Source organism: Salvelinus fontinalis, chromosome 32, assembly GCF_029448725.1.
Source record: "Salvelinus fontinalis isolate EN_2023a chromosome 32, ASM2944872v1, whole genome shotgun sequence".
Classification (NCBI taxonomy): domain Eukaryota; kingdom Metazoa; phylum Chordata; class Actinopteri; order Salmoniformes; family Salmonidae; genus Salvelinus; species Salvelinus fontinalis.
In genome coordinates, this window is record NC_074696.1 from 36,528,994 (window position 1) to 36,554,426 (window position 25,433).

Below are 25,433 nucleotides of genomic sequence, written 5' to 3' on the forward strand. Positions count from 1 at the left end.
AAATGCTCTCACTTTTGGAGGGCTTAAGTATCCCTTATTGCATTTAGGCCTATATTTATGTATTTCTATAGACCGGTAATTTAAAGGAGGGGATGTGGCCACTCTCGGCCAAACAGGTTAATGGAAATGGAGATTACTTTGCTGTGTGAATTATGAGTTATGCCTGCTAATTGTTTACAATTTTACTTTTGTTTCTCCATTTACCATGTTACAAAACTGGTTAGCAAACCTACTCTCTTAGAAAAAAGGGTTCCAAAAGGGTTCTTTAGCGGTCCCCATAGGAGAACCCTTTGAAAAACACTTTTTGGTTTCAGGTAGAACCCTTTTGGGTTCCATGTAGAACGCTCTGTGAAAGGGTTCTTCATGGAACCCAAAAGGGTTCTACCTGGAACCAGAAGGGTTATGCCTGGAACCAAAAAGGTTATGCCTGGAACCAAAAAGGTTATGCCTGGAACCAAAAAGGTTATACCTGGAACCAAAAAGGTTATACCTGGAACCAAAAAGGTTATACCTGGAACCAAAAAGGGTTATACCTGGAACCAAAAAGGGTTATACCTGGAACCAAAAAGGGTTTTCAAAGGGTTATCCTATGGGGACAGCTGAAGAACCATTTTAGGTTCTGGATAGCACCTTATTTATAAACTCTGGCCAATCAAGGGAAGCTAGAACATACTAACAAGTCTGTAACCTTTGAGTCGAGGTAAGCGAACATGGTGTTTTATGTCTTTGTCCCTAGTGGAGACAGCATAGCCTACTCACCAGGGTCCAGGGAGAGCTCAGTTGGGACTCTGTAGTCGGCCAGCCCAAGCAGGTTATTATGTTCAAATGGTGACAAAGATAACAGTTTACAAAAAGAAAAACAAAAAAGGCATGCCAAACTAAGGAAAAGGATTCAGACACAAATGGTAAAACCCTGCCTGGTCAGGAGGCCACTCTCAATCAGCGTCTCAGCTAGGTAATCACTCCCACCTGTGAGCAATCACTCCCTACCGGCACTCCAAGCACCTGGCAAGGCTGCTGCTGGGATGTGAAGAGGGAAAATGGACTGCTAACTGTGTCCTAACCTCCTCCCTACCTCTAACCCCTGATTAGACAGAACAGGGCTGGAGCAAAAACCTGCATATGCAGTAGGTAAACATTCATTGTTAGTCTGCACCTGTTGTTTACAAAGCATGTGATGAATAAAATGTGATTTTATTTGAGCTCTCCATGAGGAGGATTTGCTAACCCTGGTCTACTGGTTTAAGTCATGTCCTAGTCTTAACCCTGCGTGAACTGTGTGTGACCTCTGTGTGACCCATAGAAATAAAATTACTAGAACAGGCTAAAGCCCCTCTGACCTCAGCAATTTGACTGCACCCTCATGGGTACACTCAATTTGACTGATATGGAATTGTAATCCTGAACGTTGACTTGAATGTTGTTGCCTATTCTAGTAATTCTATGGTGTGACCCATGTATGACCTATGTGACCCTTGTGTGTTACAGTGGCCCTGCCCATGGTGAACAACCTGGAGCTGTTTGACATCACCCACAACACCATGAGGGCCCGCTGGAGGGTCGCAGAGGGGGCTTCTGGCTACATGATCCTCTATGCCCCACTGACCGAGGGAAACGACGCCGATGAGAAGGAGGTGAAAAAAAGGAGACAGAAGGGAGGATAGAGAAAGGAGGATGAGAAAATGAGAGGGAAGAGGAATGAGATGGTAAAATAAAGACAGTGGGGAGGAGAAAAGAGTGTCAAAAATAAAAGGAGAGAAGACAGATGGAGAGAGAAGAGGATGTAAGAAATAGAGTGGTTACATTTAAATACAGAGGAAAGTAAAGAAGTAGTAAAAGAGGGAATTTAGACTCACTCTTAGAATACACTCTAACTCAGTGGTCACCAACCTTTTCTCAGTCAAAATGCAAGCCGAGATTTACCGCTCCAATTATTTTCTTTACATTACTTAAAAAACGTAACCCTATGCAACATTAACCAACTAAAAACAGTTTTGTAGGAATGAGGTTTGTGCAGTAGACTATAGGCCCAATACATTATCACTGCATATTGACTATACTTGAATTGCCCTGCCAATGTTGTTCTTCTCAGACATTTGGAAATTATCTAAAATAAATTGTAGGTATATGATCACACTGGTAATTGATGATGTGTTTTATTACTTGTGAGGCACAGCTTAGTGAGGAAGTAGCATGCATTTTATGGCTTATAAAACTGTTGAACAAAGTGTTGACAGTGCTGAATACCAATTTAATCATGAACTTAGTCATAAAGACAGCAAGTCTCTAGTCATGATTTTAAAAGTTTAGAAATCCCACATGATCAACATCGCTGTGCGTTCGATGCTTCTTTTTACAGTCTATGGTGCAAGGAAACTGTGCAGACATAGTGATCTGAGCTATCTGATTGGCCAGGTGTAGGCCTATAGGTGCACTTGCTTTACTCTCTGGGCCTGCCAGGTAGGCGGAGTTCTACCTTCAGACACATGAAATGGTTCATAACCTTTTTCTCTTGCTAGGGCTGCTGAATCAAGTGCACCTACCACCAACAGCACAAAACAAAGAAAAAAATAGGAACGCAAGGCTTTATCGTTGTTTTTTTTACAGAAATGTTTGGTGATCGACTAGGAATGACTTGGAGATCGATCAGTTGGTGACCACTGCTCTAACTAGTGCAATGGAAAGGGGGGAGGTGAGATGGAGAGAGAAGTTCTGCCACCCAACAAATTCCACCCATCCTGTTAGTGCTCATTAAAAAATAACACTCTCCAGGCACAGTCATCAGTTCAGGTTCACAGTTTCACTTGCTCAGCCTGTAGGGGCACAACACTTGAATCCTTTTTCAAATAAAGTTACACTGGCTGGTGTCGATCGATTCAGACAGGTTTTAAGTGCATATCTCGGTTGTTTAGTTAAATGCTGCAGCCTCTAGCTAGATTAGCATAAAACAAAAGTAATTCTAGGGCAGAACGCTCCATTCTCTAAAAACCAGGAAAAGCAGTTATTTCACACTCTTATGTATCACGTCTGGCTGGCTGGCTCGCTGCCACCTTATCTGGCTGTCTGACCGCCTTGCCCTTGTCTGTTTGATGCTTGATTCTGTCTCCATCAACCCCCTGTATATATCTTGCTCCTTTGCAAACTTCTCTGAGTACCTGTCTGTCACCTCGTCTAAGGTCTCTGATGAATGTTTGTACAGGTGAAAGTGGCTGAGACCGTGAACGAAGTGGAACTGGAGAACCTGACCCCAGACACAGAGTACACAGTGACCGTGTACGCTATGTACGGAGAGGAGGCCAGTGACCCTATGACCAGTCAGGAGACCACGCGTGAGTAACCGCCCCATACACTCGTACTCATGCACGTGTATGCACAGATTCACACACGCATGCATAAGCAGGCACACACACACATACACACACATGAGAATTCCAGAAACACTGAGCTACCCGTAAGAAAACAGGTGTGTCGCTTGTAACAACATTAGTAGATAAAGCTGTCGTAATGACCATCGTTATGTTTGGAGGAAAAAGGGGGAGGCTTGCAAGCCGAAGAACACCATTCCAACCGTGAAGCACGGGGGTGGCAGCATCATGTTGTGGGGGTTCTTTGCTGCAGGAGGGACTGGTGCACTTCACAAAATAGATGGCATCATGAGGCAGGAAAATTAGGTGGATATATTGAAGCAACATCTCAAGACATCAGGAAGTTACAGCTTGGTCGCAAATGGGTCTAAAGCTTGGTCCAAATGGACAATGACCCCAAGCATACTTCCAAAGTTGTGGCAAAATGGCTTAAGGACAACAAAGTCAAGGTATTGGAGTGGCCATCACAAAGACCGGACCTCAATCCCATAGAAGATTTGTGGGCAGAACTGAAAAAGCATGTGCGAGCAAGGAGGCCTGCAAACCTGATTCAGTTACACCAGCTCTGTCAGGAGGAATGAGCCAAAATTCACCCAATTTATTGTGGGAAGCTTGTGGAAGGCTACCCAAAACGTTTGACCCAAGTGAAACAATTTCAAGGCAATGCTACCAAATACTAATTGAGTCTATGTAAACTTCTGACCCACTGGGAATGTGAGGAAAGAAATAAAAGCTGAAATAAATGATTCTCTCTACTATTATTCTGATATTTCACATTCCTAAAATAAAGTGGTGATCCTAATTGACCTAAGACAGGGAATTTTTACTTGGATTAAATGTCAGGAATTGTGAAAAACTGAGTTTAAATGTATTTGGCTAAGGTGTATGTAAACTTCCGACTTCAACTGTATGTGTCGTTCCACGAAATGAGCGCCTTTTGCGTCCCTTTGGTATTTTAAGTAGAAATTGTGCACCCATATTACATTTTACAAAACTGTTATATATATATATATATATAAATATATATATATATATAAATAAATAAATAAAAATATTTATATATAAAAAAAGAAATTGTTGAATTTTTACCCCCTTTTTCGTGGTTTCCAATTGTTAGTAATTTCTATCTTGTCTCATCGCTACAACTCCCGTACGGGCTCGGGAGAGACGAAGGTCGAAAGCCATGCGTCCTCCGAAACACAACCCAACCAAGCCGCAATGTTTCTCAACACAGCGCGCATCCAACCCGGAAGCCAGCCACACCAATGTGTCAGAGGAAACACCGTGCACCTGGCAACCTTGGCGGGCCAGGTGCGCGTACTGCACCTGGCCCGCCACAGGAGTCGCTGGTGCGCGATGGGACAAGGATATCCCTACAGGCCAAACACGGACGACGCTAGGCCAATTGTGCGTCGCCCCACAGACCTGGGCGCACACCCAGAATCTCTGGTGGCACAGCTAGCGCTGCGATGCAGTGCCCTAGACCACTGCGCCACCCGGGAGGCCCACAAAACCGTTATATTAAATGAAGTGTCCTTTAATATAGACCACATGGAGAATTCAATCAATCAGATTTTTTTATATGAATAAAGACTTGCTAAAGTGCCAATATTCAGCATTCTGACATGTCCCTCCATGCACCCTCTGTCACTTCTAGGAAGATGTAAACCCACTTAACACCAGAATTCCTCCACGTTTTCACCATCATTGTAAAGCCCTAGATATTTTGTTGATTTGACAAAGTCATTTCTGAAGACTATTATTTATTTAATGTGATTAGTGATTAATTTACGTGTGCCCTTCATTTCAACCCTGTTACGTGAACTGAGGTCTCGTTTTAATATTGTGAAACTATTCCTTCATTTTGTGTGTTAAAGGAGGTGAGCTGGATCTATTGTTTTTGTCAATTTTTTCCTGTTTTGTGGTGGAAAACAGCCGGTCGAGCATAACACATCAACCCTAGATAGACTGGCAAGAAATGTTTTAACAATTTCATTTGTTTTGTAAAACTTACATTCAATTGCCACTCCCTGTTTCACACATCAAGTTTCCATTCCACCTGTCACAATAGGATTTATGGCTGAGTTAAGATGAAATTGTCAACCTTGTTACGGTCAACCCAGTTACATTATTTGGCACTTAATAGGCACTTACTATAGTCATTTTTTGTATGTAACCTCTTGAGATGGGAAAACATGTTTTTTATTAAGTTGAACATGTGCTCTTTATGACAGAATGTTAAAATATAGTATAATCAAACGTTTTTTTTGGACCAAGTTATACTTCTCAAAAGGCACGGAATTGGTGGAACGACCCATACAGAGACTTAAAAATAGTTTAGAAAGTAGTTGTCCTTACACGTTTTGTCTGTTTTAAGGCTACAGGATAGTGCCTTAAAGGGATAGTTCGCTCAAAATAAAACTTTGTTGGATGTGGTGTAGATCCATCCTAAATGTCTCAATCCTAATAGAATAGGAAAGATAAACACTGTCTTAAACACTGTTAGAATTGAGGTACGTAACATGATCTAAATAACATATTGTGTATTCTCAACTCATCTCAACATCTGTCCTATGTCCCACTGTTCAGCAGCCTGATGGAATGAAACTTGCCCTGCTCCTATTCTTACTGAACAGTGGGGACCCTTAATCTCCTTCCAGAGGACAGCACCTCGAAACATTGGGCAAGATTGTTGGTGGGGTCCTCTCTGATGCGCTTGGCATTGGCCCTTGCACATTTATCGTAGAGGCCCTGAAGCCCCTTGCACTGCAGCCCGCAGAGCTTGGAACCCAGGTTCATAGTCTTCCGGGGGACACCTTTATGAGCCACTGACAGCCCTCTGTACCAGACCAGGAACAGAAAGTCAGCACACTCTCTATATGACAAGTGTAGTAGTTGGAGAGTTTCCGGGTGTTGACATTTCAGTTGTCTCAGTGTGCGCAGGAGTTGTTGCCACTTTTTATTGATGTTCTGGGTGTTGGCATTAAACGAGAGTGTGCTGTCCATGATGATTCCCAGCCACTGGGGAAAAACTGGTTGAATCAATGTTGTTTCCACATCATTTCAACCCAAAAATGCAATGTGATGACGTTGAATCAACGTGGAAAACTGATTGGATTTGAGAAAAGTCATCAACGTAAGGGAATTTCATATTTTTTTCCACACGACTTTTAATCTAAATCTAATGACATAGTGAAACTTGTTATTGATTTGACATTGAATTCACACTAGTTGACAATTCAACCAAATGTACATCAAAACTAGACACTGAACTGACGTATGTGCCCAGTGGCCAGGTAAACTCCCCACTCTCTCTACCTGTTTAGCACCCAGGACTAGGTGGCTCACTGGGTCTGCCTTCCTCCTGAAATCAATGAGCAATTATTTTGTTTTGTTGATGTTGAGTGTGAGTGTGAGGTAGTTGTTATTGCACCAGTCATGAACCCTGTTTACTTCTGTTGGGAAATGCAGTCATCTGAGAGGTCGACAAGGGCACTGTCACCTACATATTTCACTGCCAAGCAGTCCCTGTCGGAGACACTCAGGTCATTGGTGTATATGGAGAATAAGACTGGAGAGATGCTAGTTCCTTGGGTGGAACCGGGAGATGAACACAGAGGAAGGGATGTTGTGTTGTTGAACTTGGCATACTGCCCCCTGTTCAGCAGGAAGACCAGCACCCGCAAGGTAATGCTGGGGTCAATCTATAGGTAGGAGAGAAGGTGAGGCTGCATGCAGTTAAAAGCAGAGTAGAAGTCTAGGAAAAGGATGCACACATAAGAGTGAGCCGTCTCCAGGTGTGTCATGGCACTGTGCAACAACGTCAGGACTGCATCCTCCACTGAACTGCTCTTCCTGTATGCAAACTGCATTGGAATACACTACCGTTCAAAAGTTTGGGGTCACTTAGAAATGTCCTGTTTTTTGAAAGAAAAGCACATTTTTTGTCCATTAAAATAACATCAAATTGATCAGAAATACAGTGTAGACATTGTTAATGTTGTAAATGACTATTGTAGCAGGAAACTGCAGATTTTTTATGGAATATATACATAGGCGTACAGATGCCCATTATCAGCAACCATCACTCCTGTGTTCCAATGGCACGTTGTTTTAGCTGATCCAAGATTATAATTTTAAAAGGATAATTGATCATTAGAAAACCCTTTTGCAATTATGTTAGCACAGCTGAAAACTGTTGTCCGATTTAAAGAAGCAATAAAACTGGCCTTCTTTAGACTAGTTGAGTTTCTGGAGCATCAGCATTTGTGGGTTCAGTTACAGGCTCAAAACGGCCAGATACAAAGAACTTTCTTCTGAAACTCATCAGTCTATTCTTGTTCTGAGAAATGAAGGCTATTCCATGTGAGAAATTGCCAAGAAACTGAAGATCTCGTACAACGCTGTGTACTACTCCCTTCACAGGACAGAGAAAACTGGCTCTAACCAGAATAGAAAGAGGAGTGGGAGGCCCCGGTGCACAACTGAGCAAGAGGACAAGTACATTAGAGTGTCTAGTTTGAGAAACAGACGCCTCACAAGTCCTCAACTGGCAGCTTCATTAAATAGTACCCGCAAAATACCAGTCTCAATGTCAACAGTAAGTAAAGAGGTGACTCCGGATGCTGGCCTTCTAGGATGTTATTTTAATGGACAAAAAATTTGCTTTTCTTTCAAAAACAAGGATATATTCAAGTGACCCCAAACTTTTGAATGGTAGTGTAGATCCTTGCCAAACTTTAAAACCTTTCTCTCCAACTTTATTTCCAATTCCCTCATGAACACAGTTCACCTTCACTGCATTATTTTCATGCTCCCTGCGTCTAAAACTAAACGCTGACCCTGATTTAAATTAAGGTGAATGAAGCGCAGCAAGAAAATCCAGGGAGTAATTCTAAGCAGGACTTCTAGCCCTACCTAAAGTAAAGCTCCTTGTTAAATTTTAACTTTGCCAGGGAATGTGTTTTGAGCGCAAAAGGCCATTCTTCTGCCCTTTTGTTCCTCGGAGAGGAACTCTCCAACAAAAAGAGTCATGTCATGCACCGGCGGGAGGGTGACTCAGGTTCTTGCGTTTAATTGGAACCGTATTAGGGTTGACCTGTGAGCCGTGTTCCTGTTCTCTGCCCCCCTCTTCTCCCAGTACCCCTGACCCCGGCGGGGAACCTGCGCTTCTCCAACGTCGACCACAGCTCGGCCAGACTCACCTGGGAGGCGACGTCCAAGAAGGCCAACGGTTACCGCATCATGTACGTCAAGACCAATGGAGTGCAGACCAATGAGGTTAGTGCTCACGGCACTTGGCCAATAATGTAGCTGGACTTTAAGCCCATGAATAGATGGGCACATTAACACAATTAATGTGTTAATGTTAATGTCGCAGACTTTCCCCCTAAATAAATAACTTTCAAAAAACAGTTAGCATCTTGCTAACATATAAACCTTATAGAATGTGATATATAATCTGATATATGATTTTGCCTGATGTATAGAAAACTAGGCATCACTGGAAGGATACCACCTTTATGAGATGAGATAAATGCAATAAAGAAATATATTTATATACAGTATATATGTTTTATTGTCACATAGAGGGACTCACACTGACCGTTAACCCTGACCTCTCTCTTCGGTGGCCGTAGATGGACGTTGGCCGCATCACCACCCTGTTGCTAAGGAACCTGACGTCATTGACCGAGTACACGGTGGCCATCTTTGCTATCTATGACGAGGGCCAGGCAGAGCCCTTGACTGACAGCTTCACCACTAGTAAGACTGCCTCTACTTGTATAAACAATGATATTGGCAGCTCTTGGCTTTCAACAACAGCCTTTATAATACAAAAAAGGCCATACATGCTGTGGCTTGTAGAAGGTGCCATAGAAATATAATTACTAAAACGGACGTTACCATTCAATTCAACGTTCCGTGATGGATGGGCATTCTGGAAAGTGCTACCAAATTATCTAGCTGCATTTGAAGAGGAAACACTGATGTAAGTCATGAACACTTTCTTACATGTGATAAAGTGTATCTAAAAGAGAGTGCTGACTGAATATGACCACTCATATGTGGGATACCAAAATTATGTGGAACTCCTTCCATTATTTTGAGGCTTCTTAACCCTTTGTGTCTAAACCAGAGACGGTCCCAGAGCCTCTGAACCTGAGGAGCAGTGAAGTCTCCACAGAGAGCTTCAGGGTCACCTGGGAACACTCAGCCCACGACGTGGTCCTTTACAGACTCACATGGACCCCCATCAGAGGAGGAGACACTAAAGAGGTCTGTGTCTGGCTGTCTTATCTAGCTGACTGACTGACTAACTGACTGGCTGGCTGGCTGGTTGAATGGATGTACAGTTCTCTTTCTGTCTGTTACTGCAATTATGTTTCATTCTGGTGTCTCACATCAGCTAAAGAATCTATGACTGCAATTGAATTGTCTCTGCTAGAAGAGTTTTCAGCTATGTGATTTTTCTTAGGTTATGCATGCTGTATTGGAAGTTGTACAACTCACCTCCCACAATGCTTGGCATACTTTCTATCACATCCCTGAGCAGTTAAAGATTGACCATTTATCAGGCACTCATTGGATATTGACACAAAGCCAGTCATGCTAGATACAAATATGGATTGCTTACTTACCTTCTACAGTATGTGTTTTGAAGTGTTATTTTGAAGCCCTTTTGGTGACTGTAGAATTCCAGTCCGTAAGTGTATGTCACGCCCTGGCCTTATTATTCTTTGTTTTCTTTATTATTTTAGTTAGGTCAGGGTGTGACATGGGGAATGTTTATGTTTTTGTTGGTTTTGGGTGTTTATTTGGTAAAGGGGTTATGGGGTGGAGTATATGGTTTTGTGTTGAGTGTATATGTCTAGCGTTGTCTATGTTGGTTAGTTATCTAGGAGATGTTTGTGTCTATGTAAGAACGTTTGTAGCCTGTGTGTGCACGACGTTTGTAGCTTCACGGTCGTTTTGTTGTTTTGTATAGTGTGTCAGTGTTTTGTTTTCGTTTCTTGCCTTCTTCATAATAAAAAGAAGATGGCTTATTTTCCAACTGCTGCATTTTGGTCCGTTAATCCGCCACACGATCGTGACAGAATTACCCACCATAGGACCAAGCGGCATGGAAGGCGGCAACAGGACCTAACCACAAAGGATTTCTGGACATGGGAGGAGATACTGGATGGTAAGGGGCCTTGGGATCAACCTGGAGAATATCGCCTCTCTCGTGAAGAGCTGGAGGCAGCGAAAGCCGAGAGGAGGCGATATGAGGAGGCAGCACGGAGACAAGGCTGGAGACCCGTGAGTACAACCCAAAAATTTCTTGGGGGGGGCCTTAAAGGGAGTGTGGCGAAGTCAGGTAGGAAACCTGCGCCTACTCCCTGTACTTACCGTGGAGAGCGGGAGTACGGGCAGACACCGTGTTACGCAGTAGAGCGCACGGTGTCTCCTGTACGCGTGCATAGCCCGGTTCGGTACATTTCAGCTCCACGTATCGGCCGGGCTAGACTGAGCGTTGAGCCATATGTCATGAAGCCGGCCCAACGCATCTGGTCACCAGTGCGTCTCCTCGGGCCGGCGTACATGGCACCAGCCTTACGCATGGTGTCCCCGGTTCGCCTACATAGGCCGGTGCGGGTCATTCCACCTCCCCGCACTGGTCAGGCGACGAGGAGCATACAACCAGGTAAGGTTGGGCAGGCTCGGCGTTCAAGGGAGCCAGTACGCCTGCACGGTCCGGTATTTCCTGCGCCACCTCCCCGCCCCAATCCAGTACCACCAGTGCCTCCTCCACGCACTAGCTATATGGTGCGTGTCTCCAGCCCTTTACCACCAGTGTCTAAACCACGCACCAAGCCTCCTGTGTGTCCCCAGAGTCCTGTGCGTCCTGTTGCTGCTCCCCGCACTAGCCCTGAGATGCGTGTCCCCAGCCCGGTGCCACCAGTCCCGGCACCACGCACCAGGCCTACAGTGCGCCTCAGCCGGCAGGAGTCTGCCGTCTGCACAGCAATGACTGAACTGCCCGTCTCCCCAGCGCCATCTGAGCCATCCGTCTCCCCAGCGCCATCTGAGCCATCCGTCTCCCCAGCGCCATCTGAGCCATCCGTCTGCAATGAGCCTGCAAAGCCGCCCGTCTGCCATGAGCCTGCAAAGCCGCCCGTCTGCCATGAGCCCACTGAGCCGTCCGCCAGACAAGAGCCGCTAGAGCCGCCAGCCAGACAGGAGCCGCTAGTGCCGTCCGTCAGACAGGATCTGCCAGAGCCGCCAACCAGACAGGATCTGCCAGAGCCGCCAACCAGACAGGATCTGCCAGAGCCGCCAACCAGACAGGAGCAGCCAGATCAGTCAGCCAGCCATGAGCAGCCAGATCCGTCAGCCAGCCATGAGCAGCCAGATCCGTCAGCTAGCTATGAGCAGCCAGATCCGTCAGCTAGCCATGAGCAGCCAGATCCGTCAGCTAGCCATGAGCAGCCAGATCCGTCAGCTAGCCATGAGCAGCCAGATCCGTCAGCTAGCCATGAGCAGCCAGATCCGTCAGCTAGCCATGAGCAGCCAGATCCGTCAGCTAGCCATGAGCAGCCAGATCCGTCAGCTAGCCATGAGCAGCCAGATCCGTCAGCTAGCCATGAGCAGCCAGATCCGTCAGCCAGCCATGAGCAGCCAGATCCGTCAGCCAGCCATGAGCAGCCAGATCCGTCAGCCAGCCATGAGCAGCCAGATCAGTTAGCCAGCCATGAGCAGCCAGATCCGTTAGCCAGCCATGAGCAGCCAGATCTGTCAGCCAGCCATGGGCCGTCCCTCAGTCCGGAGCTGCAGTCCCTCAGTCCGGAGCTGCAGTCCCTCAGTCCGGAGCTGCCATTCATCAGTCCGGAGCTGCCCCTTACCCTGGAGCTGCCCCTTACCCTGGAGCTGCCCCTTACCCTGGTGCTGCCCCTTACCCTGGTGCTGCCCTTATCCTGGTACTGCCCCTTATCCTGGTACTGCCCCTGACCCTGGTACTGCCCCTTACCCTGGTACTGGTCCTTAGTCCGGAGCTGTCCCTTAGTCCGGAACTCCCCCTTAATGCAATGGGGTTAATGTGGAGGGGGGTCGTTTGGAGGAAGCCTAGGAGGTGGTTAGGTACTGTGGTGACGTGGGGACTACGACCAGAGCCGGAGCCGCCACCGTGGAGGGGAGCCCACCCAGACCCTCCCTTAGACTGTGTATGGTGCGCCCGGAGTTCGCGCCTCAAGGGGGGGGGTTATGTCACGCCCTGGCCTTATTATTCTTTGTTTTCTTTATTATTTTAGTTAGGTCAGGGTGTGACATGGGGAATGTTTATGTTTTTGTTGGTTTTGGGTGTTTATTTGGTAAAGGGGTTATGGGGTGGAGTATATGGTTTTGTGTTGAGTGTATATGTCTAGCGTTGTCTATGTTGGTTAGTTATCTAGGAGATGTTTGTGTCTATGTAAGAACGTTTGTAGCCTGTGTGTGCACGACGTTTGTAGCTTCACGGTCGTTTTGTTGTTTTGTATAGTGTGTCAGTGTTTTGTTTTCGTTTCTTGCCTTCTTCATAATAAAAAGAAGATGGCTTATTTTCCAACTGCTGCATTTTGGTCCGTTAATCCGCCACACGATCGTGACAGTGTATTTGGTAGCAGCAGAAATATCTGACGTTGACTCAACTTCACTCTACATTCCCCTCCCTCCCTCCCTCTGTGGTGAAGATGCTAGTGAACGGTAAAATGAATAGCCACCTGCTGACTGGACTGAGGCCCATCACTGAGTACGAGGTCTCTCTGATTGCTGTCTTCAGAAACGAGGAAGAAAGCAACGCCGTGACCCTCACAGAGTCAACAGGTAATTAAAGAAAACTCCACTCCAATCAGGGTTAATTGAACATTGGGGATTGTATTGATTATTGTATTGATTTAGTGTTGCCACTGTGCTACTGCTTGCTCTTTGGGCGCTTTGAGGCGGGTTACGATTAAGCACTTTGTGACTTTCAATGCATTTGTTAAAATCGTGCATGTCCACCACACACAGCTTAGATACATACCCATGTCTTGTATGTTTGCTACAGTGAGACTGGTCTTGAGAAAGACCTTGGTGCTGAAACATTGTCATTAAACAGTCTAAACTATAGGCTCCCCTCTTATTCTTCTTTTGAAGGCTCAATGTACACATTTACTTAATTGATCTGACCATTTTGTCTGTTTTTCAGTTGCAAGAACAACGACTACCACAAAAGCTACTACTACCACAACTACCACACAAGCTACCACCAAAGCAGGTAAATTAGATTTTTTCAGTCATGTACTGTAAAGATTTTTATAAAGTGATTTTTGTGGGAGCTTTTAATAGTATTTTCCCCCAACTTGTCCTGTTGATTATAATAGTGATGGTAATGACCTCTGTGTTTTTGTTTGCTGTCTCTTTCTGCACTGTTGCATCATTAGTCTAATGATATTGTGTTTATTCAAATGTATGCATCCACCCACACCGTCTGCATAGTAAAGCCACCTGGTGTCTCTCTCCTCACCCCATTTTCCACCTCCCTTTCTCAACTCATCCTTTTTCAACCTCCCCCTCCCTCCACCCTTACTCTCCCTCGCTACCCTCTTTTCTACCTTCCTCCAACCTCCTGTACCCTCTCTCCCTCCCTCCCTTCCTCCCTCCCTCCTTCACCCAGTTGTGCGTCTGGGTGTGAGGAACCTCCTGCTCAGCGATCACACCACCTTCAGCATGGAGGTGTCCTGGGAGCTGCAGGACCGCAACGTGCGTCAGTACCGCGTCGCCTATGTCACCGCCAGGGGCGATCGTGCCGAGGAGACGGTAAGACGCGAACAAGAAGAATTCCTTTCTTCTCCGTTAGTATGATTTCCAATATCTCCACAGCCTAGCTCTTTACAATGTCAGCCCTTCTTCTAATTCATATTTAAGATAAACAGAGTATGACCCCCCCATGCTTCCTAGTGTCGTGTCTTTGGCTATGCCGGATTAAGTGATATGACATGCTATTCTATAAAATCCTTTCTCTGTAATTAATATTACCTGATTGAGCTAATCATGTAAATGTAATTAACTAGAAAGTCGGGACACCACAAAATAATATTTATAGAGCTGTTATCTTCCAAATAAACTCTTAAAGACCTAGTAATATATTACATCAATAGCAGTCAATATTAATCGTCACCTTATTTCAGTCTCATCTGAAAGTTGTAAATTCTTGGTTATCTTCATGAACCCTGGCTAACAAGTTGAATCAGCAATACAAAATTGGGTTTAATTATGTATTTACTAAATACCTAACTAATCACACAGAATTACATATACACAGAATGAATCATACCTTGATTACCAATTATGTCATAAAGGAAAACGTCCCTGGTGGACGGAGCAGATATGACAGCGGGTTACACAAAGGAAAGTGGGTTGGGTTTGAGTGAAAGAGCGGGAAGACTGAGGAACAAAGGGAGAAGCTGTGCTATTGTAAATACAATATCCTATGCATTCTAAATTACCGCCCATTTGGAAAAGGAAAATGCAATAAATATTTACTCTGAGCTGCGCTTCAATAGGTTGGTGGTAGATGGAAGGCCGTGTTGCCCAACAGAGTCCTTTGTCCTTTGAAGAATGTCTCTGGTGGTAAATTGGATACGTTGTAGTAACGTCGTTGTGTGGTAGACGGGATACTCGGTCTGTTCTTTCCTAGCCCACGTTTCCAGCTGCTGTTGCTAACTCAACGGCTAGGAGGTATCACTTCTGTAGTGAATAAAAGTTCAAAGTTCATACCATTCGCAACAAAAGCTCACGCTGAGGTTGGCTTCGTTCTGTAGTTATTATCTGAACCCTTCTGACATCGGATCGTCATCCTAATGTACCCGGAACAGAAGGTTACATTTTCGTCAAGGGCTTATATAGTGGAGGGAGAAGGGTGTGTTTTCATAGTTTTATAACCCATGTCTCTTCACAGGGGCGGGCCACTGATTGAGCAGAGCCCTAACCTTATGAAAACCCAAATCGCTCATTTGGAAGCTAAAATTACATTTAATCTTTTCACCAATAATTGTATATTTAAACATTTGAATTGAACAACAATTCCATGTGAATCTGATAACTATAATGTGTAGACTTTCCACTGTACTGTTTATGTCATCCTATCATTGATGAGAATGTCTCAGATGACAACCGAACTGACATCATATTCATTAAGTACCAACGCATATGTTCAACTGGTCGGATTACCAAAATATGGTTCATTTCCCCCCACCTTCTGATGTTCCCAGAATCTCTATGTTAACCAAGGGATTTTCAATAATCACATCAGTAAGGTAGCGAGAGGAAAAAAGGGGGGAGAGGTATTTATGACTGTCATAAACCTACCCCCAGGCCAGCGTCATGACACTAGTATGACCGTCTTATACGGCCACTACAATAAAACCAGCCCCTCGCTCTCCCATTAGCGATAAGCTTACATTGTCTGAATGGATTAGTGTTGTATTGACGCCAGTCATTCAGCCAGTGTCTCTTGAGAATGCACTGCTCTTGGTGACCTTCCAATGATTAGATATGAATGTATGGGAGAAATTGGGGTTGTATGGTAGTCTTTAAGCGTTTGTGCCAGATGCATAGTGATTTAGTGTTTAATCAGATTCCTTATCTATTGATATCAGAATGTTGTAGTCCGCTTTGTATTTGAAAACTGGTGGTGGGAATGTAGTCGATAAGTAATACTTATCTCTTGTATAAACCTTGCTGGTTTTGTAATGCGGCATCCCAAACCAATGTTACAGCCTCATTGAAAGATAACTATACAATGCAATCATGACTTTCAATGACAAAACACCAATTAATTCCTAGTCCACTGCTAGTAGTACAGGAACACTGGGAAAAGCCACTGAAGCCTCGCATTTGGTTTCTGAATTCACTGGCAACTTTCAGCACCACAGCCTGAACAGCTCCCATCCGAACACAGGTTATTGAAGGCCAGCCAAGGAATAGGAGCAGTAGAGTGGAACCCACAGCCCTACTTTGTAGTAAAGTCAAGGGGATTGAGAGTTTGCATTCTTCACAGATACTTCATTCCCAACTAGTTTGAACCGGATAAATTATAAATAGTTTGAGGGAGCGACCAAGTTATAATTTCTTTTGGCAACGGCGGTGGCACTGGGACTTGGCTACTTGGGTCACACTCCGTCCTGCGGTCCCCCCCTTCAAAAATGATAGCTGCTATTTTCATCCAGTTGGCCTGAAATTGATTTATCAAACTCGCCACTTGTCACGGCTGTGGAACTTTTGGGGATGGAGGCGAGGCTAGACGCTCGGAATGCAAACAGGAATGAGAGGAGGAATGGAGAGTGGATGAGAGAGAAACAGAGACAGAGAGAGGAGGAGGAGGAGTGGTTGCAGTCCAGAAATTCTAGGTGATTCTGAAATTAGACAGCCTACATTACGAATTCACAATGTTCACAATGACCAAGCAATGACGCACAGACAGGTCTGCTACAAGGCTACCTACTAGTTGTATCTGTTCCTCTGATACAACTCCAGTACATTTAATCACCAGTCACATTGACCCAGCATGTCCCTTCACCGACCTCCACTCCAGACAATACCAGAACCTTGTCGTCCTCATATTGTGATTGGCAACTGTGTGTGTGTGTTCTAGAAAATGGTCCCAGGTGGTCAGAACAGCCTCCTGCTGCAGCCACTGCTGTCTGACATGGAGTACAAGGTGACGGTCACCCCGGTCTATGCCGACGGAGACGGCCCCGGTGTCAGCCGCATGGGACGCACCTGTAAGTCTGTCTGCATGACCTTCTCTCCATGGTGACACGGACTCTGAGATATACAGTACCAGTCAAAAGTTTGGATACACCTACTCATTCCAGGGTTTTTCTTTATTTGTACTATTTTCTACATTGTAGAATAATAGTGAAGACATCATAACTATGAAATAACACATATGGAATCATGTAGTAACCAAATAAGTGTTATACAAATCAAAATATTTGAGATTCTTCAAAATAGCCTCCCTTTGCTTTGATGACAGCTTTGTATGCTCTTTGCACACTGAGTGTACAAAACATTAAGAACACCTGCTATTTCCATGACATAGACTGACTAAATGAATCCAGGTGAAAGCTATGATCCGTTATTGATGTCACCTGTTAAATCCACTTCAATCAGTGTAGATGAATAGGAGGAGACAGGTTAAAGAATGATTTTTAAGCCTTGAGACAATTGAGACATGGGTTGTGTATGTGTGCCATTCAGAGGGTGAATGGGCAAGACAAAAGATGTAAGTGTCTTTGAACGGGGTATGGTAGTAGGTGCCAGGCGCACCGGTTTGAGTGTGTCAAGAACTTAAATGCTGCTGGGTTCTTAACGCTTAACAGTCTCCCATGTGTATCAAGAATGGTCCACCACCCAAAGGACATCCAGCCAACTTGACACAACTGTGGGAAGCATTGGAGTCAACATGGCCAGCAGCCCGCCCCCGGTGGTTGTCAGAAGCTGAAAGCACTCACATCATTAACAAACATTTTTGAATGGAATTCACATTTTCATTCTTTATCTTCCTCAAAAGCTTACATGAGTAGTTACTGATTATTTTCCCTGCTCTGAAAAGAACAGTCCCTGGACACCAATTTAAAATGTATTGTCCACTTTAAGAATGAAAAATGAGGCAATCCCTCAAACAACATGTCACATTGAATGTGTGTGTGTGTATACGTGTGTGTGTGAATGATTTGTACTGTATGGAACAGGTCTGAGGTCTGGAGAAGTCATGCTAACTCTACTGAATCCAGTTGTAATTCAATCCAACGCTGTGAGTCTGACTCAAAGTTAGTCGTCTTAAAGCCCATCAGACATGTATCGTGTTTAATTTAAGAACTCCCCAGTGTGCTTCTCTTTTTAGGACAGAGACGGCGTGACTCATATGTACGCAGAGTTTCTCATCTACAATTCATAACTGTACTTGATGAAAATGTACCTTATTACTGAGTGAGTTCTGTTCTCTCTCTCTCTCTGTCCATCGCTCACTCACTCTATACCTCTATCTCTCTCTCCCTCTACCTTTCCCTCTGTCTGTCTCTTTTGTTATTTTTCCATTTAACTCTCTCTATATCTATCTGTCTCATGTCTCAATACTTATTTCCCATCTATCCATCTCTTCTTTCATTCATCCTGCAGTGCCACTGTCTGCTCCTAGGAACCTGAGAGTGTCGGAGGAATGGTACAACCGCTTCCGTATCACCTGGGACACGCCCCCATCCCCCACTATGGGCTATAGGGTCGTCTACAACCCCATCTCTGGTATGTACACACACATTCATGCCCCCCCCCCACACACACACACAGTACTGATTATTTCTAAAGATAGCCCATCTTACCCACATAAACCCAACATTATCTATACTGCCTATTAAAAGCATATATTACACAGTCCATCTCTTCCTTTTACTACTACTACTACTAATATTACTACTACTATATTACTACTACTACTGCTATTACTACTATTACTACTAATATTACTACTACTATTGCTGCTACCACTATCACCACAACCATTACTACTACTATTACTCTACTACTGCTACTATTACTGCTACTACTACTATTGTTACTACTACTACTATTACTATTACTATTACTGCTACTACTACTATTACTACTACTACTAATACTATGAATAGTACTATTAATAGTACTACTATTACTACTACTGATATTGCTGTTATTACTACTAGTATTGCTGATACTACCGTTGGTCTATTACTACTACTACTATTATTACTACTATCACTACTACTACTACTACTACTACTAGTACCACTACTACTGTTACTACTACTATCAGTACTCCTTCTACTATTACTATTACTATTACTACTACTACCATTAGTATTTTACTACTACTACTATCACCACTAGTACTACTACTACTACAACTATTACCATCACTACTACTACTACTATTACTACTACTATTAATATTACTACTACAACTATTAGTATATTACTACTCATTTTATTACTACTACTGTCACTACTAGTACTAATACTACTATTACTACTACCACCAGTACTCCTACTAATATTACTACTACTACTACTACTACGATCATTACCACGAGTAATATTACTAATATTACTACTACTATCAGTACTCCTACTACTACTATTACTAACACTACTACTGCTAGTACTGCTGCTATTACTAATACCACTATTACTAATATTGCTATTACTACTACTATCACTACTACTACTACTATTACAACTAATAATACTATTAATACTACTATTACTATTACTGCTACTAATTTTACTACTACTGCTACAGTATTGCTATTATTACTACTATTATTACTACTACTACCATTAGTATATTACTACTACTACTATTATTACTACTATCACTACTAATACTAGTACTACTACTGCTATCAGTACTCCTACTACTATTACTATTACTAATAGTACTATTACTACTATTAGTATATTACTACTACTACTATCCCTACTACTATCACTACTACTAATATTACCACTACTAGCGGTACTCCTCCTACTACTACTATTACTAGTACTATTAATATTACTACTACTACTATTAGTATAGTACTACTACTTTTATTACTACTACTATCACTACTACTACTACTAGTACCACTATTACTACTACTATCAGTACTCCCACTACTACTACTACAACTACTAGTACTATTACTAATATTGCTACTACTATCAGTACTCCTACTACTACTATTACTACTACTACTACTACTAGTACTACTATTATTACTACCAATATCACTACTACTAATATTACTACTACTATCAGTACTCCCACTACTACTATTATTACTACTACTACTACTACTAGTACTACTATTATTACTACTACTATCACTACTACTACTATTACTAATATTACTACTACTGCACACACACAGTGGAAAAGTGCATGAATCCTCATTCAATATATTTTGTTAACTACAAAGGATGATCTTCTGGGCCCCCTTCTACGCTTGTGATCCTATTCACATGTGATCTGTCCAATTCATCACCTTCTAAGCATAAAATGCTTATTAACAGAGAAATACCTATCATGCTATTGTTAGGATGCCCTCTGATAGAGGGCAAAACCGCATTGACACAAAACATGTTTAAAACTTTCCACACAATTATGTCTAAAGCTGGTTTCTGACTGACACTCAACTCCACTTCACCCTTAATACGATGCAGTATTCATGAAATTCAAGCAATCACGGACAGCTGAAAAAAAATCAATAATGTTTTAAATGCTCCTTAGGCGAGAGTAGCCTACGAGTTCTGCAAGCAGTGTGCATATGTGTGGTGGTGAATGTGAGCTGTCTCTCTCTCTGACACATATACACACACACACACACACACACACACACACACACACACACACACACACACACACACACACACACACACACACACACACACACATACCTCTCTTCTCCACAGCTCCGGGACCTGCTTTGGAGACCTTTGTGGGCGAGGACGTGAACACCATGCTGATCCTGAACCTGATGAGCGGTACTGAGTACGGCGTTAGGGTCATCGCCTCCTACACTACCGGCTCCAGCGAGACCCTCACCGGCAAGGCCAGGACATGTGAGTAGACTAGCCCCAGGTAGAATGGGACTTGAGAATGGATACTTTGCATAATAAACAGTTAATGAATCGATTATTCAACTTATTTAACTTATTTAACTCAGCGCCTCCAGGTAGAACGGGACTCCAGAATGGACACTGTGTATACTGTAACTGCATAATTACTTACCCTCTTCGTGCCTACAGAACATAACAAACCTGTATACTAAACAGTTTAATACTTACTACAAGATTTTTGGTCACATTGATCGCTCATCAGAAACAAGACAATTTACATAAAATATAGACATTTTTAGATATTATACCACTTTCGTTAGTCATCATCTTTTTTCCATGCATATGTAAGGTTGAGTTAGACCCCTCTCTACATTTACCCAGAGTGATTAGGGTTCAGTGCCTTGCTCAAGGGCACATCAACACAAATTTCACCTATTTGGCTCAGGGATTCGAACCAGCAACCTTTCAGTTACTGGGCCAAAGCTTCTAACCTCTAGACCACCTGCCACCCCTGTAGGTTGACTGGAACTGTCTGAGTCAGTGTGAATTATTGAGTAGCACAGCTTCACTCCATCAGAGACTGAAGACGCCACAATGATATCAAGTGGCCAGGTAGACGTGCCTAATGTAGTACCAGTGTCAGCGACTCAGCACTGTAACAGAGATCATTGTCTTATTAGAGCTGGCAGCTCCCAGATAATCAGATTGTAGGGAGGAGTGGAGACTAGAGACTCGCATTTGTTTGCATTAAGACTATGATATCACCTTGTGCATAATAATTAAGCAAAGCACGCTTGGGTAGCGCGTGATTTTGAAGGGCATAGATAGCAATATAGCCATCAGGATAGGTTGTCTCTTGGGTGGAGTTTGATGCCTGACTGACATACAGTGAGCATGTTAATGAACACGGCACTATAATAAGAGAAAATGGGGATGGCTCAATGTCATGTTCAAGATCTCCTTGTCTAACTGTTATTTTTAAATATAGTTGTGTTGTGAAAGTTAATGAATGGTTATATTTTATGTTATGTAGTATGTAACGCAGTCTACCTTAAACATTAGGAATTTATTCATATGCATTGTGTAACGGTCGTCTTTCGGACAGTTAGTAGACCAAGGCGCAGCGGGTGATGAATACATAATACTTTATTGCAAGACGAAGACAGACACGAAATACACTTGACAAAATATACAAAATAACAAAACGAACTAGACAAACGTTAACTACGAACTTACATGAAACGAAGAACACATGAACAGGAACGACCGAATGAACGAGACGAGACAGTACCGTGTGGTGCAACAAACACAGACACAGCGACAATCACCCACAAACAAACAGTGAGAACAACCTATCTTAATATGACTCTCAATTAGAGGAAAACGCAAAACACCTGCCTCTAATTAAGAGCCATACCAGGCAACCCAAAACCAACATAGAAACAGAAAACATAGACTGCCCACCCAAAACTCACGCCCTGACCATCACACACATACAAAACAACAGAAAACAGGTCAGGAACGTGACACATTGTGAAATTTGCATGTTCTAAGATATGCAGATGAGATTATTTACCAAACAGTTGTGGGTAAATTTGTTTTTGTGACTCTCAGTACAAAACATGGACATAATTTACTCAAAACTCCCCAAAAAACTATATCCACCAATTTTTCACATTTGTGTTTTTTCCTCAGAAATGATTGCTTATGGGTACTTTCATGTGTGTGTAAAATATAGCTGTTTTCAGATTTTGTATGCATATATTTTAGATGTGTAGTAAAATGTGTTATTTTTGCAAAACGCTATATATCCATTGTTTAGCTGGATGCAATGTTCGTATCCTGTATATTTGACTGTGATATGTAGGTATGCTATATATATATGCTATTGTAAGATAAATGCACTTACTGTAAGTCGATCTCGATAAGAGCGTCTGTTAAACGACAACAATGTCAAATGCAAATGTTATACATACAAATCTAATATTAATGTATTGAGTTATTATTATTAGTTTAACAATTTAATATTGATGTCACAAATGTATAATTTGTACATTTTTGTTAAAAATTGAGTTATTTGTTACATTTGACTCTAGTTAACATAGCTGTACTACTTATTTCTCTGAGAGTGAGGCGGATATATAGCATTTTGCAAAAAAAACATAATTATTTGTCTCTCTGTAATGAAACCATCAAGTGATAGATTTTAAACGAATACCTGTCTGTCATTGAACAACTCCATGCCATGATTAAATAGTGAAAAAACATACCAATGTATCCATGGTTTCATATTTCTTTAAACAATAAAACCTAATTTACTAATATTTCTGAAAATGGATATGTAGGATTTTGGAATGAAACTGTATGTCCCACTGAAATATTCAAACCCATAGCAGCACGCAATAATGAGATTAAGAAATGTATGCATATATTTGCATAAATGGTTTGTACTGTCGATCGTTAGGAGTAACATACCGGCACCATATTTCAACTCCCAAAATAACTTTTAGGCAATGAAAAATGCATGCGTGGGTTACGGAAGCCAAGGCTCCATATGTTTAGAGTCCAACCCAAATGGAGACATATGCTGTGTGGCGATAGATGTACTGCCTGACAGTAAATGTCTGCTCAGTATCGTTAAGGATATGCAGGTCTTGTGCTGTATCATTTTATCACTGGTGTTTTTACCCTCGCTGCTCTGGTTAAAGTCAAGTCATGATGACAAGATACTGATCCATAGACATGCTTTTCAGTCTTAGGCCCATTGTGAAATGGGTTCCAGTATGATATGGTGGATCTGCCACATGCAGGACAACAACAAAGGAGTTGGCTCAAGCAGAGGCAGATCTGGCATCCATGCTCACACTATGTATCTCCTTCAGAGTAGTGATATGGTTTCCAGTGTGATGTGGTGGATCTATTACAGTAATAATGTGCCTGTCTCTCTCTGTCACAGTGTACCTTGGAGTGACCAATCTGAACACCTACCAGGTGAGGATGACCAGCGTGTGTGCCCAGTGGGGTGCCCACCGCCATGCCACTCTGTACCGTGTGGTCATCGAGTCGCTGCTCAGTGAGTACCGAGCACCACACAAACATACACTATTATCAACTTGCCCTGTGCCTTTTGAACCAACAACAGTTTGTTTACAGTATTGAGGTTACTAAAAGCAAGTCATTTGTCATGGCAGGAAAATATCCACACCCTCTCCTTGACAGTATTTAATTTTTTTATTTCACCTTTATTTAACCAGGTAGGCCAGTTGAGAACAAGTTCTCATTTACAACTGCGACCTGGCCAAGATAAAGCAAAGCAGTGCGACAAAAACAACAACACAGAGTTACACATAAACAAACGTACAGTATAACACAATAGAAAAATCTATGTACAGTGTGTGCAAATGTAGAAGAGTAGGGAGGTAAGGCAATAAATAGGCCATAGAGGCTAAATAATTATAATTTAGCATTAACAATGCTGTGTGCAGACTTACACTGTACAGTATATGCAACCAAATCCACATTGGTATTCCCACACACTGACACAGCCACTCTAGTGGAAGGAGGTGATTACCATGCGGCCACACGTCTCCATGTGGATAAGGCTGTCAGCTCCTCCCTAAAATCCACATGTGATCCCGGTCAGGAATTATGCTCCTGGCAGGGAATCTCGGTCGGGACACAGAAGCCTGCCAGGAGGAGTATTCACTTGTAATCCTGACAGAGATTTCACACATCCCAACAGAACTGAATAAGGAACTGGGGGATAGTCATTTGTAACAGTATTCAAATGCTATGATATACCATGTTATATTATGCTATATTATATACAGTATAAAGCATAAGATATAACATCAGTAGGACAGACTATACAGGTTTGGTACAGGGGGTTAGTATTTGGGGTTAGAGTTTTGGTTTAGAATCATATACAGTACAGTAGGCCTACAAGGCTTTTTAAAAGGTGAGCTGATTTGACGTTTACATATCCTATAGTTAAAAGAGTGAACAATGGCTAGCCAAGTGTGAGTGGGGACAAGATAAACAGTGCATTCAAAACTATTCAGGCCCTTGATTTTTTGTTACGTTAGAGCCTATTTCTAAAATTGTTTAAATTGTTTGTTTCCCTCATTAATCTACACACGATACCCCATAATGACGAAGCAAAAACAGTATTTTAGAATTTTTTGCAAATGTATTAAAAATAAAAAACTGAAATCACATTTACATAAGTATTCAGACCCTTTACACAGTACTTTGTTGAAGCACCTTTGGCAGTGGTTACAGCCTTGAGTCTTCTTGGGTATGACGCTACAAGCTTGGCACACCTGTATTTGGGGAGTTTTTCCCATTCTTCTCTGTAGATCCTCTCAAGCTCTGTCAGATTGGATGGGGAGCGTTGCTGCACAGCTATTTTCAGGTCTCTCCAGAGATGTT

The 25,433-nt window shown here is 42.7% G+C and overlaps 1 protein-coding gene across 3 annotated transcripts in view; it reads left to right on the forward strand.

Annotated features, from left to right (window-relative positions):
* The window catches only part of LOC129831207 (collagen alpha-1(XIV) chain-like), a 93,882-nt gene that overhangs the window by 28,244 nt on the left and 40,205 nt on the right, over nt 1-25,433 (forward strand). For all 3 annotated transcript variants that reach the window (XM_055894332.1, XM_055894333.1, XM_055894335.1), the window contains exons 11-22: nt 1,489-1,634; nt 3,200-3,329; nt 8,506-8,645; nt 9,005-9,131; nt 9,505-9,644; nt 13,073-13,205; nt 13,570-13,638; nt 14,038-14,180; nt 17,017-17,146; nt 18,546-18,668; nt 20,856-21,005; nt 23,959-24,075. In XM_055894332.1, coding sequence (XP_055750307.1) covers nt 1,489-1,634; nt 3,200-3,329; nt 8,506-8,645; nt 9,005-9,131; nt 9,505-9,644; nt 13,073-13,205; nt 13,570-13,638; nt 14,038-14,180; nt 17,017-17,146; nt 18,546-18,668; nt 20,856-21,005; nt 23,959-24,075 — 1,548 coding nt within the window. The remainder of the gene's footprint in view (nt 1-1,488; nt 1,635-3,199; nt 3,330-8,505; nt 8,646-9,004; nt 9,132-9,504; nt 9,645-13,072; nt 13,206-13,569; nt 13,639-14,037; nt 14,181-17,016; nt 17,147-18,545; nt 18,669-20,855; nt 21,006-23,958; nt 24,076-25,433) is intronic.